General features: G+C 34.8%; 3 protein-coding genes across 6 annotated transcripts; 2 read left to right on the forward strand and 1 right to left on the reverse strand.

Annotated features, from left to right (window-relative positions):
* The first annotated feature begins 3442 nt into the window (after positions 1-3442).
* LOC107496556 (uncharacterized) lies at positions 3443-6249 on the forward strand. Of its 3 annotated transcripts, none has more exons than XM_052260991.1 (8): positions 3443-3690; positions 3779-4025; positions 4103-4167; positions 4246-4310; positions 4536-4631; positions 4706-4836; positions 5215-5320; positions 5812-6249. In XM_052260991.1, the coding sequence occupies exons 1-8, from the start codon at positions 3509-3511 to the stop codon at positions 6141-6143; spliced, it is 1224 nt and encodes a 407-aa protein (XP_052116951.1). In that variant the 5' UTR covers positions 3443-3508; the 3' UTR covers positions 6144-6249. The 3 variants fall into 3 exon arrangements, with proteins under 3 accessions (XP_052116951.1, XP_015973336.1, XP_052116978.1); XM_016117850.3 differs by having other exon boundaries at positions 4545-4631; XM_052261018.1 differs by having other exon boundaries at positions 5819-6037.
* Positions 6250-6607: 358 nt separating this feature from the next.
* LOC107496541 (uncharacterized) lies at positions 6608-9386 on the forward strand. Of its 2 annotated transcripts, none has more exons than XM_016117828.3 (2): positions 6608-8440; positions 9072-9386. In XM_016117828.3, the coding sequence occupies exon 1, from the start codon at positions 6768-6770 to the stop codon at positions 8430-8432; it is 1665 nt and encodes a 554-aa protein (XP_015973314.1). In that variant the 5' UTR covers positions 6608-6767; the 3' UTR covers positions 8433-8440; positions 9072-9386. The 2 variants fall into 2 exon arrangements, with proteins under 2 accessions (XP_015973314.1, XP_015973323.1); XM_016117837.3 differs by having other exon boundaries at positions 6608-8186.
* Positions 9387-10057: 671 nt separating this feature from the next.
* LOC107496534 (probable xyloglucan endotransglucosylase/hydrolase protein 23) lies at positions 10058-11418 on the reverse strand. Its single transcript, XM_016117816.3, has 3 exons — positions 11048-11418; positions 10761-10954; positions 10058-10663 (listed from the first exon to the last, which is right to left on the reverse strand). The coding sequence occupies exons 1-3, from the start codon at positions 11312-11314 to the stop codon at positions 10276-10278; spliced, it is 849 nt and encodes a 282-aa protein (XP_015973302.2). The 5' UTR covers positions 11315-11418; the 3' UTR covers positions 10058-10275.
* Between the last annotated feature and the right edge of the window lie 4797 nt (positions 11419-16215).

Below are 16215 nucleotides of genomic sequence, written 5' to 3' on the forward strand. Positions count from 1 at the left end.
TTTCAATCGATTTGTAATGGTACATAAAATTAATTTATAGATTGGTAATTTATAAAATTAATTTATAATTAATTTGTTTTGAATGTTTTGTTAAGACATATATGAAGTATATATATTACAAATTTTTAATCAATTCTTTCTAGATTAACAATGGAAGCCCCCTTTCCAATCCTCCATTAGAGGAATAGGACTTTTAGACTTATCATATTCAGATTTTACCGTTTCCTCAAGATGCACACGATCCGTTATTTTCTCATTGTAAAGCTCTAATAACGTTACTTTCATGATGTGCTCTGCATTCTAAGCCTCCAATATATCGAACATCTGTTTCACATCTCCGGAGATGACACCAGCATCACTCGGCAATTCGCTATTCTGCACGATGAAGAGCACAGAAGGATAATTGGATTTCAATACAAAACATTTGAACAGACATAAAAAGTAATTAAACAGGAGAATATTGAATATCTCCTGCACCACCGATATCCCTGCACCACCGGTATTTTCAGTTGGGGGTGTTTGATATGAATTTCTCAAAAAGGAGAAATATTTCAAACAACGAATTTCCGGTCAAAATAAGAACATTCATTACCAGTCAATACATGATTTCAAAAAAGGATAAGTCAAGAGACATTATAACTACCCAGGCATCGAGTTATAAGCATGCACCACTCTCTCATGATACATAAAGAGATTGATACATGATTCTAAGGGTGGGATTGAATAATTGATGATAGATTATTCACCAATTTATAATGTTAATATTAAAGAAAAGATAAGATTAGAGTATCCAAATCAAAATAAAGTCTTAAAAATTGAAGATAGAATTTTAAAGTTAAGATAGATGAATAATAAGATAATAATTTATAAAAAGGATAAGAAAATTGAAAATGGCGTAGTACACAATTCAATCGATTGAATTATGAGACCTCAAATTGCTTTGGAGCATTCAATCGATTGGGTAGTATAAGAAATCGATTGAATTTTAAAAAATCAACATTTTAGTCATCGTTCAATCGATTGAGTAATATGACCAATCGATTGATTTTTGCGAAACCTGAAATTCAATCGATTGTTTTAATAATCTAATCGATTGATTTTCAAATAAACACGATTTCACGGCCCTCACGAACGTCACGGATCAAATATAAACTTTTTATCGATTGGAACGGCAAAAAAGTTTATTACGATTAATGAAAAATTTGATTCGTTATTGTTTTTTATTTTGATTGTTAATAAACATAATAGATGAATGATAAAATAATAATTTATAAAATAAAAAATAATTTTTATAATTAAATAAAAACGTTTTGGGACCATCGAATATAGTGCCCACAAATATCAACCAATTTTTGGTGACTAAACAAAAAGAAACAAAGAAAAAAAAGAGATTATCCTAAATCAACAAGCATAAGATGCTGAAACTCATCACAAGGTTCTGACCAAATAACATGAGTTGGATTGGTCTTGACCGCATATCTCGCCAGCCAATCTGCCACAGCGTTAGCATCACGGGTAATCCATTCAAAATCCACAACCCAAGGTCTTGATAGGAGCTCATGTATCTTTTGAAGAATATCAACCACATCATAATTTAGCCCATTTTCCGGATTTTTTAAAATGTGCAAAATGTCAAGAGAATCTGTTTCGCACACAATATCTCTCAAGCCATAATCCCAAGCTAAAATCAAACCACTCCAAACAGCAAAAATCTCACATCTGACGATAGGCCCTGGAGGATAGCTACTAGAACAACCCGAAATCCAACGCCCATTAGAATCTCTAATAACACAACCAATTCCTGCTAGGTTCCAATCAGAAAACAGACTCGCATCACAATTAACTTTAAAAGTGTCACCTGTTGGAGGTTTCCACCTCCTTCGATCCTTGAAAGTTATACACTTGGTACTGGCAGACTTTCTTAAATCATTAGCAGTAATCCGAGCCATAGCAACAACCTTATAGTTTGACCACTGATCTCCATTATTGAAAATATCATTGCAACGATGCCTCCACACCCACCAAAGACCCGCCCCTACAATTGCCTCATTGCCCGGCATGAACTTCCGAATCCAAAATTCCAAGGGAGTACCTTCAAATGAATCAATAAGCAAAGGATCCAACATTTGCCAAATGCATCTTGATTTCTCACAATCCCTAAGACAATGCTCCATTGTTTCCAGATCTACATTGCATCTCGAACATCTGTCCGAATCAGTTAAATGACGCTTAAACCGGAAGGCATTTGTCGGAAGCGCATTTTGTAGACCCAACCACATCATCATCTTTATCTTCTCTGGCAAATTAAGGCGCCAAATCCACCCACAGTTGCTATTTTCGATCGAATTCACTTTCTTTGTTAGGAGCCAACGATAACCTTCTCGAAAGCTATAGGCTTTTAGTGATGCAGGCCACCAAATCCATCCGGGCTCCGATTCTGACATTAAAGGAGGCCCAAGACTGTGAAGAAACTGTTTGACCTCATGAGAAATTGGCGTTACAAGCTTATCCCCCTCCCAAGTACCATTGCTCCACAAATCAGCAAGAGAAAAATTTGTTTCAGATATGTGAACATAAGACGTAAGCTCACAAAGTTTGCCAAGAGGACTCTACTCATCATACCAAATCGATTGTTACATATTTCCCACATTCCATCGAAATCCTTCTTTTAAGATATCATAAGCCTTTAGAATATTCCTCCAAGTAGTTGAGGCATTGTGACAATGACTGCTGCCCAAGTCCTTGGAGTTCTGGAGGTATTTGTGAGTTAGAACCTGCACCTACAACTTGTTCTTATTATTTAGACAATCCCAAACCAACTTGCCAAGTAGAGCCATGTTCGCATAGAGAGTATCTCTAACACCCAAGCCACTTGCCTTCTTAGAAGTTATAGCAATGTCCCACTTGACCAACGGCAACCCTCTCCTATTCGCTTGACCTTTCCATAAGAACTGGCGCATCAAAGAATCAATCTTGTCGCACGCATACTTAGGAAGAAGGGAAACTTGCATATTGTAAACCGGAATAGAAGCCATCACCGCATTCACAAGACAGAGTCTGTCTGCCTTGTTAAGCAAGCACCCTTTCCAACTAGCAAGTTTTTTCTGTATCTTGTCAATGACCTCCTGCGCTATCTTCCTAGAAGCCCTATCATGACTAATATTAACTCCCAAATATCTTCCCAGATCTTGACAAAATCAGATACTAGAGATCCCTGAAAGTACCTCTTTTCTTATCGCTGAAACATTATTAAAACATTGAGCCTTAGATTTATGGAATTTGAATTAGTAGAATAATTAACTCACTAACGATTAAAATAATAATAATTAATTTTCTTTTGAAACAAAATACACGGATTCTAGTTGACTTTATTGAACATTTGTACACACACGTAGACTAGCAGGCCAAGATACCAGTTATTTAATTGTTAGAGACCAAAAAAAAAAACCGCGATTAGGAGTTTCCGTTAATTTATGATGTACCGATAAGATAATGGTATTCCTTGAAGATGAGGAACAGCATCAATGGCACTAAACCGTTACCACTTCCCTCATTTTCGACCCGCCTCTTCCCGACAATGGCCACTCCTTACCTCCATTCACCACCGACCGCAAACCCTATCCTCCACCACTGCTCTGCCACGTCAAGCCTTCGAAACACGGCCATTCCAACTTCCACTACTCACCACAGGTTTGATCTTTCTTTTTTTTCGAGATCCGCACCAAATTAAACATTTCTGAAAATCTTGTGAAGCTAACTACTTCTACCTTTCGTTTAGGGTACAACTGTGGTGGCTAACATGTTTTGGTGATATTTGGTGGAGATGGTTTTCTAGACTTGTCTCCTTTTACTTGCTCTCTCTCAATCTCGTTGCTGCACCTTCTGCCTATCCAGCTTCCTCTACTTCTTATGCCTGCGAGCACATTGATGCTTATTATTCCCCTGTCATGCATTTAAGAGGTGAACCACTCAAGAAGAAATTGAACAGCATCGTTGCCCCTCACCATTCCTTGTCTTATCAAGAGGTCCTTCCGCCTCTTAATTGTGTACGACACTTCATTCAAAATCTGTAGATCTGAAATTATTACAATCTAATTTACAGGTGTGGGATGCTCTCAAGATTCTTGACGCTGCTGATATTGATAATCCAGAAGCTTCTTCGGGGATGTATGGACTTTGTAATTTCATTTAGTAATGTCTTTTGTTTATGATATGTAACTGATTTTTCGTGTATGCTCTGTGCAGAGTGGAAATATACTCATTGAGAGTTGTCTCAAAACGATTGTCAGGAAAACCGCAGGGATGGAATAGTGAGTCAACTAAACAATTTGTTGGACTTTCCATGTAGGATGTTAGTTTCTCACCAATCTTATTTACCTATACATTTTTATCAGTTGCTTTTAGTGCTTTCTGTAGCATGCCTTGTTCTCTCTTGCTTATAGATAGCAATTTTTGTGCTCGAGAAGATTTATTTATTTATTGGTTGAGTATTTTTTTGGGGGGAGGGAGGATCAATCCGCTCATTGACATTAAAGCTTTTACAGGGGAGCATCTATGGCCTCGTTCTTATGGGTTGATGGGAGGTCCTGCTTTGACTGATTTACACAATATTCGCCCTTCTGATGTCAATGGTAAGAAAATCCACTGCTCGGTATTTAGAAAAATCAATATTGCCATTTCACTTTATATTACAAGTTTCTTGCAGTCAATTCATCAAGGGGAAATAAGTATTATGGTGAATGCATGACTAGCTCAAACAAATGTTTGAGTCCAGCAAACAAAGAAGCTGCATTGGACACTGAAACAGACAAGCAGAGGTGGGCACCGCCTGCAAGGGTAATCTTTTCTGTATTTTTTGAGCAAATTGTAGCTAATTTCTGATCCTGTAATGAATTGAAAAGAGATCTGGCTTGGCAGTACAGTCATATCCCGTATGTCACTATAGTCTTGTCACTTCAGAATTATAGCACCTGAGCTTAGCCATTTTAGTTGGACACGTTGGATTTCTATTAAAATCGTTCTAATTGATGTTCATGAGTAACTCGAATGGTACCTGGAGAGCTAATATCAGATGTTAAAGGATGATCATATAGGTAAGTACTTAAATCAGTCTGTTTTCCAATTAGCTGTGAGCCTGTGATGTCAGTTCATATGGACATATTTATTCAAATTTTGATTTGGATATACATTTGAAGTTAGACTAATTAACCTCAGGTTAGAGGGGATATCGCAAGGGCTTTAATGTACATGGCAGTTGCTTATGGGTTTCAGCAACCGGGGGGGAATCCAGGTCTTCGCCTCTCAGATACTCCAAATATTGGTAGGTTGGGCTATTGTTTTCAACTTTTCATTCAGCTGCAATGCTTAGATTGCTGACCAAAGTTTCCCAGTGGGAATGTATATGCTTTGCATGTTTCTCAAAATTTCAGTGTGGTTTATCTTGCTTCTTGTGTATTTGGTTTTGTCAACCCAGGGTATTCATTTCATTAGATAGTGATTTTATCATCTCTTGTTTATCCGTGAGTAACAAACTTGGCATCTGATATGACAAGCAATACAATTCGATTTTCATTTCTCGAATTGTTTTTTCGTTCTTTTATAACAAGTTAAAATAAAAATAGTAACTTCTGAAAAAAAATATCTTCTCAATCTGTTTAACTATATCTTGTGCTGTCATTTTGTCAAATTGATGCTTAAGTATTTCAAGAAAGAAAATTGATGCTCTCTAGCTTTCATTACTTTTTTGGGCAAGGTAAATTTGTGCTATACCTTAAAGTTGAAAGGGAAGTAACAATTGTGTGTTTGGTGCAGAGAACAGGGAGATGGGGTTGCTTTCCACATTATTGAAGTGGAACGAAGTGGATCCCCCTTCGAGGGAAGAGAAGTTGAGAAATGAAAGAATATGCAAAATGTATCAGCATAATCGGAATCCCTTTGTAGATCATCCTGAGTATGCTAATCTTATATGGAAATGGAAGCCAGTTGTTTCAAGACCTATTCCATTCAGTGATAATGATAATAATGCTATCTCATCAAAGACGAGTTACCTAGTGTCTCCATCAACAAACTTATGCCTCACGCATCATAGTGCTTCCTCCTTTTCATTCTCATTTTTGTTTCGTAAAAGTAAAATGTGTGTATAGATATTTCCTAAAGGAATGTATATTATTCGCCTTTTTTGGAGGAAAACTTTGTCTTTCTCATGTGATTTATTGACTTTATTTTTTTAATAAACATACATTTATATTATATCGGCCAGCGCATATATCAGCTTGTTTACAATACGGAAAATTTTATGAATTTCTTAAGTAGTACACCTTGAACACTATGTTATATAATATTACTACCTAACTAAATTAAATTGGATACTAATTTTAATATTCAGAGAACGCATAAAGATTTCTTACAACATTCAAATAATAGATTATTCGTTTTTTGAATTATTTTTTTCACAATCAAATATAAAAATAATTATTTTTAAAGTATTATCTAATTTTTTTTTGGTGACTTATAGTATTATCTAATTGAATGCACAGCTAAACTATTAAACTACCTTATAATTCATCAAAATTAAATTGAAAAAGTAAAACATAAAAAAGAAAAGAAGAGAGTATTTTCTTTCCCTGCGTTTAGGGTTTTTCGAAAGCTAAGTTTAAATCCCTAAAAACCCCCCAAAATCCCTCTTGGCCTCTGTAATCTGGGCTCGTCAATCTCGTCTCTCCACTAGGTTAGGGTTTTCTGCATCTCCAAGTGCTCCCCCGATCCCAATGGAGAACGATTCCGAGCAACAAATGGGTCGTTCACTGGTAAAGCAGCTAGCGTGCTGCAACAAAACCACCCGCGACAGGGCTCTCCGCGTTCTCCTCAAAACATGGCTCCCTTCCCTCTCCGACCACCTCTCCGACGACGACGCCAAGAAGCTTTGGAAGGGTCTCTTCTACTGCTTCTGGCACTCCGACAAGCCCCTCCCTCAGGCCGAACTCGCCAACCGCCTCTCCTCTCTCCTCCTCTCTCTCTCCTCCATCCCCTTCTCTCTCCAGTACCTTTCCACCTTCTTCCTCACCATGCGCCGCGAGTGGCCTTCCATTGACGCCCTCCGCCTCGACAAGTTCTACCTTCTCATCCGCAGGTTTATTTCTACTCTCTTCTCTCTCTTGAAAAAGAATTCCTGGGATTTGGAACTTGTTCGCCGGTACATCGACGTTTTGGACAAGGGCACTTTCTCCGCCGAGGATAAGTTTCAGGGTAGTAATGGCGTTAATTACCATTTTGCCACTGTTTTTCTGGAGGAGCTTAGGCCGTTTCTGCCTGTTAGAGTTGAGGTTCTCGATATTCTGTTTGCACCGTTTTATTCTGTTATGGGGAGGGTGCCTGATAGGGTTTTGTTAGGGAAGATTAAGTCTGGCTTGTTTGATGTGTTGCTGAAGAATGGGAGGAGATTGTTGGAGGCAAGGAAGGCTGGCGAGGAGGTTGCTTCGGGGGACGATGTTGCGGTTCTTGGGACTGTGGGTTTGGTTATGGGGTTTTCTGGTAAGCTTTATGGTATTGGTTCAGATCCTGGGTGTTGTCAAGGGAATAGGAAGGTATTGTTTGGGCTTCATGAACAGTTTTTGAAGCTTGAGAAGGATGCTGCCGCATCTGGATTTGAGTTCTCAATTCCGGATTCTGTTGATCAGGATGATGATGAGGAAGTCTCAATTTTGGTTCCCGTTTGTAATGGCATGGAGGTGGATGCTCAGGAGGCCAAGGTGGAGGGCGAGGACCTTGCTAATGGTAAGGTGTTGAAGAAGTGTAAGAAGGATAATAAGGTTGGTGGTGTTAAGAAAGCAAAGAAGAAGAAGAAGGGTGGCAAAGCCGAGGATGACAGTGAAAATGTAGCTGATGAGAATGGTGGGGATTTGAATGGCAAACAGGTTGATGATGAGGGCACTCTACTGTTGAATGAGGCTGTGATGTCAAACCTCCAGAAGCAGTTTGAGAAGGTTGCTGCTGAAGAAGGTTTAGATGATGATGGAGTTGCAAGTGCCTGTGATAGTCCTCATTCTACATCTGCTGGAGCTATGTCTAAGAAGAGGAAGAGAACAAAAAATTTGAAAGGAAAGAAGTCCCAGGATTCTGAAATTGATGGTGGAGATGCTGATGATGACGCTGCTGTGGCAATGAATGGGGAGAAGAGCGCCAAGAAGGTAAGATTTTCCATGAAAAGTAACTTGGTGTGGAAGCCACACACTCCTTTACCTCCTCAGAGCTTGAGGTTGCCTCCTTCTGCTGCTCCCAGAGGAAGTGCACTCAAAAAGGGTGTGCCCCCAGGTCCTATCAGGGAGATGCTTTCTCCTACCAAGAAGCCAAAAGCGAAGAAGGCGAGGAGGGTCATTAAGGGTGTTGTCGGATCTGTCAAAAGACTGAAGAAATTAAGAACTCGTTCTGCATGATTTGCTTTGTATGGTTATACGACTTTGTTTTGACATGATTGTCTTCCTTTTTTTTTGTCATTATTATGAAATTCTTGGGAGTTTATTTTGATAATTGATTTCTGCACCAAGTGAAAGCAAATTGACTTGGAGTTGAGGCCATGCCTTCAAGATTGCGATGTTGTTTAATATGTAGTTCATCTACTTCTCACTATCATTGCTTGATATGCCATGTTTGTTGTTCTAGTGAAATGATTTCAAGTGCTTCGCATTGATTCTTTTCCTTATGTTTTGTGGCTGAAAGACATCACTTGGTCATACTAGAGGAGGATAAAAGCTTTATTGGTTTATTAATTTTCAAAATTTTTATGTTGTTTTCTTGTTCATCCTCTCAATTATCAGAGAGAATTGAAATTATTGCGAATTCGGCATCAAAGCCACAAGAATTTTGTAAGAGCCATTTTGAAAGATGTGGATAGTAATTAGAGTATTTGTATTATTTGTAAATTGCATGGGGGGCTTTGTGAAAGAGTCAATCAGCTGCGTCCCTACTTGCCACTGTGTTATGTTTAAGGCTGATGAGAAATTGAGAATGATGGTTCTCTGATTTAAATTATGTTGGTGTTATTTGAATGATACCCTGCTTCTGATGATTAACAGGGAGGTCGAAAGGGTCTGCGGAAAAGGTGAGTGCTGATTCCTCGGTCGTAATGAAATCAACCGGTTTACCTATGGCATGGTGTGTTAAGGTAAAGCGCATTTGGATTTGCAGTGCTCTGGTTCTTCCACTGGGTGAAATTATAAGATAATCAGTGATAACTTTCTTATGTTGAGGCAGTTGATTTTATAGGTGTTTTGAGTTTCTGTCTCTGTAAATAAAAGTAGCCCTCTCTTGTCGAAACATAAACATAAAAATTCAATTTTGGTGCTATAGATATTGTAGGAAGAGCTTACAATTATCATTTTCTTCTTTTATGTCGTGTTCATGGCCCATAGATTTATAGTTACAATATTTTAAGGTTTTTCTTACATTTCTTTCCTCTCAATCTTGAGCTCAATCACAGAATTGCAGAACTAGTGATAATCTCAAAAGTGTCTAACCATTGAAGAATTTGTTTTAAACAAAGCGCAGTGTGTAATATCAACTTCTAGTAGTACATAAATTCGTTCTTTTCTGGTCAAAGCATAACTTTTTGGTTCCCAGTTCCTCATCATGTGTTTTCGCTTTCTTCTCGAGTTCATTCAATGGAATGAATCCACGGTCACGTTCGAATGATGAATAATAATAGCTTATGGTGATGGCTATTTTGCATTTAATTTGTGATTGTGATTGTGATTGCTACGAGCTAAGGCATCAAAGAATCTCATTTGCATTGTGTTGGGGTTGTGTCACTGTGTTTAGCAACAGAAGAGGTTTAGAACATTAAACTTGGTCGTCTTATTACTTAGATCTGTATTTGTACTGAAACATTCAAATATATGTAGGTAAACTCAACAATCGGCCAAGTTTCTATGCCAACATTAATTTGGAGGAATTATCTTTAGCCTTGACCAAGCAAGAACGTAGATAAAACATCATCTACCTCATGGTTCTACTTCTAATATGTGTTTATTTGACCCTTGACTTGTAGAAGAAAGAACAGCCGTTAATTCGTAAACATAGTCCACATTTCTTTTATAATGTTGTTTAACAATCTAAACAAGTTTATTATTCATAACCAAAAATTACAACGAATCTGAATTGCAGAGAGTAGAATGCCTAATAAATAAAGTATATATAAAATATAAACGGAAGATCCTAGGTTTTTTTTTGTTTATTCAATTTATACAAGACAGGGCAAAGAAATGATAAGAAACGTGTTGATCATGCAAGGGTGCATTCAGGAGGAAGGCCTTGTGGGAATCGTTTGGTATCAGTGCAGTAATTGTAGATCATGTAGTTCTTCTGAACCCACTGGATTCTTGCTTGCCCAGTTGAGTCAAGTGACTGAGTGAACCATGATTGGCCTTGTTTTGAAGAACAAGAGGAGCCTGAAGAAGAGGTCCAAACACAAGCTTGTGCATTGAAGCCTTTGTATGAGGCTGTGAATGGGGCTTGGGTCCAATCAGTCTTCACAAGCCCACCCCTTGTGGCCCAATCTTCTGCGTCCCATAGACTTGAGTATATCCTCATTGCTTGATTCTTGGGAAATGGAACTCCTTTTGATTCCCAATTCTTGAACTCCCTTATTGGTGTGCCGTCCACAGAGAATCTGACGATAATAATATATAGTTATAGTTATAGTTAAATAGTTAATAATAATCAATATTAGTAGAGAGAAGATAGATGGTAATATGGTATATGCATACATGATGCTTTGAGGATTCCAAAGAAGAGAATACGTATGGAAGTCCTTGGTGGGGTCGAACCATAGATGGAACTGTTGTTCTCTGTTGCCTTTCCCTTGCGTGAATACATTCGTGTGCAGAGTGTATGGTTCACCACTCAAGTTCCCCAGAAATTCAAAGTCTATCTCATCGTGAGTGTCACCAAGTGAACTTAGCTGCAACCAATCAGATGCATGCATATATGGTTAACTTATGAATTAAGATACACACATAAATGCAAGCTAATTAAGGATATATTATATACTTACATAATAGGCTGTGACTGTGCCTGCTGAATTACCAGGAACAAGTTTAAGCTGCATGTCGATCTTTCCAAACAGGTACTCGTTCCGGGAACGGAAGCCGGAGCCGGAGGCCTTGTCAAGGGACAGCGTCAGAAGCTGTCCGTTGTTGAGGACTTTGGCACGGTCATTACCCCATGTAATTTCAAAGTCTTGGTTGAAGTTACCTGCGGATGCAGCAACCGCAAACCCTATAAGGAGAACAATATTAATAATAAGTACCTCAATCCCCATATTAATTATGGTTCCCTTAATTTGATTTGGTTGGAAAATAGGAGGCAAATATGTATAGAGAGAGAGAAGGAAGCAAAAGAAGCCAAGAGAAGTATATGAGCGATCGATGATGTGCATGCAAAGTTATATATATATAGGGAATAGAAGGAGTGTGTATTAAGAGATTGAGAAGGCAATTATGAAAGTGAGGGGTCATTGGGTTTTGGAAGGTGGTGGTGGAAGTGGTTGAGAAGAAACTACAAGCGTGTAAGAACAATGCAAATAGAAGAAAGAATTGAGTTGACTTGGCTTTCATGGAATGGCTGCCTCAGCCCTCAGAGGTAGGGACCATGCCAGCTATATAATCAGGACTCATCTATATCCAAGTGCTATATATGTATGTATTTAACTAGATTCAATTTTAATAGCTCTTTTTGTATGATGAGTTCTTAGGACACACATTGATTTTTCTACCCACTTGAAAAATTATCGGATGGCAGCTGTCTAGGTTGTACTAGTCTTCTTTCAGCTGATTGTATCATAAATAGACAAATACATTATATGTGATGCTTGTACTATTCAATAATAAATATGTAACAAACATACATGCATACAATCAGTTTTAAAATTGTGAATAGTAGTTAGGTCAATGAATTAATAACCTTCATGAGCTCTTAGCTTCTTAGAAATTGAAATAATTCGTACTATAATGTCAAGGGAGGGGGGAGAGTAGTTTCAAACGTGGTGACGTACATAAAAACAATGGTCTTAGTAGTGTTCAATGGATTATTATTTACGAGTTTATAAAAGGAATCACCGGTTTATTTGGACTTGGGGCTATATATATAATAAAGTTAGAGAATAATAGAGAAAATTAGAAGTTTCTAGTTTCAAGCTTTGTGCTAATAAGATTGGGTCTTACGCTGGTCAAATGTTGCTTTCGTGCAAAGCTGGTTACTAGTAATATATTTAGATGCATTTCTCACCATTTATGACAAGTAGAATATCGCATACGCTTCTTCTTCTTCTTCTTGGCTGGTGTAGTCACTTCTGACTTTTGATCCAACCTTCTCTCTTTTCTCATTTCATTTATTGTCTCAATTTTAATTCATTAGGACGTTATTTCAAATTTTTCCCATCTGTGCATGTATTGTATATAGTATATTATCGGAATCACTCAAATAAACACATTTAAAATATATATATTATTTTAAAGATATTTTTTAATAATTAAAATTTAACATATATAATCAATTAAACCATGTTATTTCTATCATAATTAGATTGGAAAAACTGATTCAGTTGAAAAATTAATGAACCAAATCTTAAACCAATCTAAATTGATATCTTTTTTTTTATAGAAAATGATTACAATATTTTTATTATAAAAAATGACTAAAATACTCTTATATTTTGAGAATTCTAAATCTTAACTCTATAACGACAGAAAAAGAAGAGAAGAGTTAGGATTTAGGATTCTCAAAATTAATATAAATAATAAGAATATTTTAGTTATTTTCTATAATAAAAATATTGTAGTCATTTTTTATAAAAAAATATTAGATTACTAAAAAGCATTTTCAAAAATAAAATATTTTAGACGTCTTTATTTGAGTGTTATATACTCTCTCTCTTTTTAGTATACATACTTTAATGCATAACATATAAACTATATTATAGTCTTTATGATACTAATTTTTAATTCACAATACTAATACCCAACACATTATTCAGCAAGAACTAATCATGCTAAATTACTTTGAAGCTCACTAGTTATAATATATTAGTTTTGTTACTTTAGACCTACTTTTCAGTTTTCACATACACAAATATATAAAGTCATCACCATTTTAATGTCCTATCTTTTCCCCCACCAATATAATTGATATTAAAGAATAATATTTAAATAAATTGAATTCAACCAACCTATGAGTTAGTTCAAGTAATACATGTTGGCTTTCTTTTATGTAAATTTTAAGGATAAGGTCTTATATTTCGAAAATTTTCCATTGAAAGAGTTACTCCCATTATAATATGAAATTTTCAAACTTATGACAAGAATAAGAGAAGATAGAATATTATTCTTTTATTATGTGATTTGTGTCGAGCACATAATTTTCTTGATCAGCATCAAAATAATGACACAAAAAAAAAAGGGTGGGTCATCATTTCATAGCATAGAATATGTACACGAAAAAATGGGCAAAAAAAGAAAGCATCTATGTTGGGGTGGTGAGGACCACACGGAAGAAGTGGTTGCAATGTGAGTTGAACCAATTAGATTCTCACCAAAGATAGTTTCATTCATGTCCCTAAGTAATTGCAATCTTGCTGTAATTGACTTGTAATTAATTTCTTTCCAAATCTTAATCTCATCCTCATGCCTGCCTTACTTGATAAATAACAAATCATAATATATAGAGGTCTTAAAAGACATGAAATACTATATAGTTGTTCACCACTTATAATTACTATATCATATCTCAGCTAAGTGCTACAACTATGCTTCTAACAATAATTAATTATTTAATTCACTAACCAATGAATTAACAATTGAGGAGGAAGCTTCGTGATTAAAACTACATTTAAACATGTTTAAATAACAACTTTGTACATATCAAAAAGTAGTAAAAGGACATCATAGATTTTAACATTCACATTATTTGTTGCATGGTTGTCTTCCATTAACAATACCAATACCTAGATTTTGGCTCCTTCGGAAAGGAGATTAATTCCTTTTTGAGTATATATATAGATACAAAGATTTCATTATCTAATTTATATTTTAAGTATGAATACAAACGTCTTATACCGTGTTGATATATATTACGGCAAAGAGTAACCCCACTACTAATAATTAACCAATAAATACAAAAGTAGGCGCTTGCTTACTCTTGACTAGTTTTTGTTCTACAAGTATTATCCTCTAACTGTTAAAATTTGTATTTTTTTATATCTCTTTAAATTTAATCTATAAATATTACACCTCTAGCTGTTAGAAAATTATCATTCTTTTCAAAGATATGTCATAGTAGTTTTACATGCATATACTTTAAGTATGTTTGGTGGACACCAAATTCAGTAATTAAAATCAATTATTAATATAAACTATATGTTAAAAATAAATTAAATAATATAAATATATTTATATACAAATACATAATAACTAATTTGATAGTTAATTTTTATTATGTAAATAGTATTTTTTATATACACAAAATAGATATTGGATAAAGTATGAGCGAATTGGCTTGTGTGAATGTGATATGAAGAATGTAAGTTAGCAATGAGTACAATGATGTCATTTAGAGTAAAAAAAAAAATTACTGATTGTTATTATATTATGTTTCGTTTTGGGTGTATGATTTTATTATGGTTAGACTAAATTTTTGTTTCTTTTGTCTGGAACCACTTTTTGAGGTTTTGTTATCCTTAATAGCAATGACAAAAGAAATACATAGTTGTTATAGGTTGATTTTATTTCTTCCTTTTAGGTCGAGCTTGTATCGAACAATCTAAAAAAAGATATCAAATAAAGTAAAGGATGACTTAATGGGTTAGTTCAAAGTTTTAAGGAAATGGTTGTACCAAATTAAAATGATTAAGTGGGAGCAGCATTAAACTTTAATAAAATTAAACTAGAATTAATGAGTTGAACGAGTTTTGGAAAAGATCAAGTTCACATATATGATTTGTAGGCTATAATCAAAGTTGATTCAGTAATGTCTATGGGTAAATATAGTGGGGAATGGATCTCTCAACTTTTTTTTATATATATTTTGATATTGTTTAAGATATAACACGATTTTACCACTATTTTAAACATATGACAATACATTTTAATTTGATCACATATTTTTCTTTCTTTTTCCAAAAATCATGATTTGACTTAGATACAAAAGTTTTGAAATAATATTTTTATAAGTGATCAATTTTATTTATTAATGATTTTGTTTCATTATTATTTAAGATTAAACTTTTATTTTATTTATATATTAATTAGGACAATTTTTTAAAAATCCATGGAAATAGATTTATTTCCAGCAGGTTTTGATTTTGTTGAACAAAACTTATTATAAAATTAAGATTTTGTATTAATAATTTTAAAAATTCTTGCCATCAGAACTATATAATATATATTAATTAAAATCATGATTTTATTTTTACACGTTATTTTAGATAATTTAATAATTTCTTCTTTTAACTCTTCAAACTTTCTAGGTTATTTCACAATATTACTTTTTATAATTTTAGTATATTTTCCCAATCTTGTTAAAGTTTCATAATTACTGTAAACACTATAATATCAAGCATCTTATTATAATTAAGGCACCTTTAATCAACTATTAGTAGCTTGGATATTTTTATGTTTTTGTTATCTAGTTGCAAAGTTGAAACGGATATGCTTGTTCCTAAAGGTGATTTGGTGAAGGGTCAATTCTACACTTGAGTTCATGTCTATCTTTGACAACAGTTGCATAGACCAGCTGGTTAATTGCCTCACTTAACATAAGCTTAAATATATATGTGACCCAATTATTGTTCGAGTCAAAGCAATCTTAATTGGTTACTCTCACGAATAAGGCATGCTGCAATACAATTCTGTCTTCAATGATTGTGTAAATCAAATATTGAGTATATATTTTAATAGGTCCCAAAAAAGTTTTACGCCAAAATTGTCTTATTTTTATAAAAATCAGAAATTTTAATATAAAATAATTTTTTTAGAACAAAAATATCCGATATAAAATTTTTTAAAATTTTATTTAAATATATACTCTTAAAGATTTTATAGCAATCCACTACAAAATCTAAAGCCAATCATCATCCACTACCAAAGCCATGTTTCTTTTCTTCACTTGTTTCATTTGAGTTAACAAATCACTCCTATATCTAAGTCCTATCCCAACATCATATCATAT

The sequence above is a fragment of the Arachis duranensis genome, chromosome 1 (genome assembly GCF_000817695.3).
Source record: "Arachis duranensis cultivar V14167 chromosome 1, aradu.V14167.gnm2.J7QH, whole genome shotgun sequence".
NCBI lineage: Eukaryota > Viridiplantae > Streptophyta > Magnoliopsida > Fabales > Fabaceae > Arachis > Arachis duranensis.

Bases quoted from the DNA above. Each gene is read 5' to 3' on its own strand.
- LOC107496541 (XM_016117828.3), top strand. From the start codon at position 6,768: ATGGAGAACGATTCCGAGCAACAAATGGGTCGTTCACTGGTAAAGCAG.
- LOC107496534 (XM_016117816.3), bottom strand. From the start codon at position 11,314: ATGGGGATTGAGGTACTTATTATTAATATTGTTCTCCTTATAGGGTTT. The intron at 10,955-11,047 runs GTAAGTATATAA...GATTGGTTGCAG, and splicing joins GCACAGTCACAGCCTATTAT to CTAAGTTCACTTGGTGACAC. The intron at 10,664-10,760 runs GTATGCATATAC...TATTATCGTCAG, and splicing joins TGGAATCCTCAAAGCATCAT to ATTCTCTGTGGACGGCACAC.
- LOC107496556 (XM_052260991.1), top strand. From the start codon at position 3,509: ATGAGGAACAGCATCAATGGCACTAAACCGTTACCACTTCCCTCATTT. The intron at 4,837-5,214 runs GTAATCTTTTCT...AATTAACCTCAG, and splicing joins GGTGGGCACCGCCTGCAAGG to GTTAGAGGGGATATCGCAAG. The intron at 5,321-5,811 runs GTAGGTTGGGCT...TGTTTGGTGCAG, and splicing joins CTCAGATACTCCAAATATTG to AGAACAGGGAGATGGGGTTG.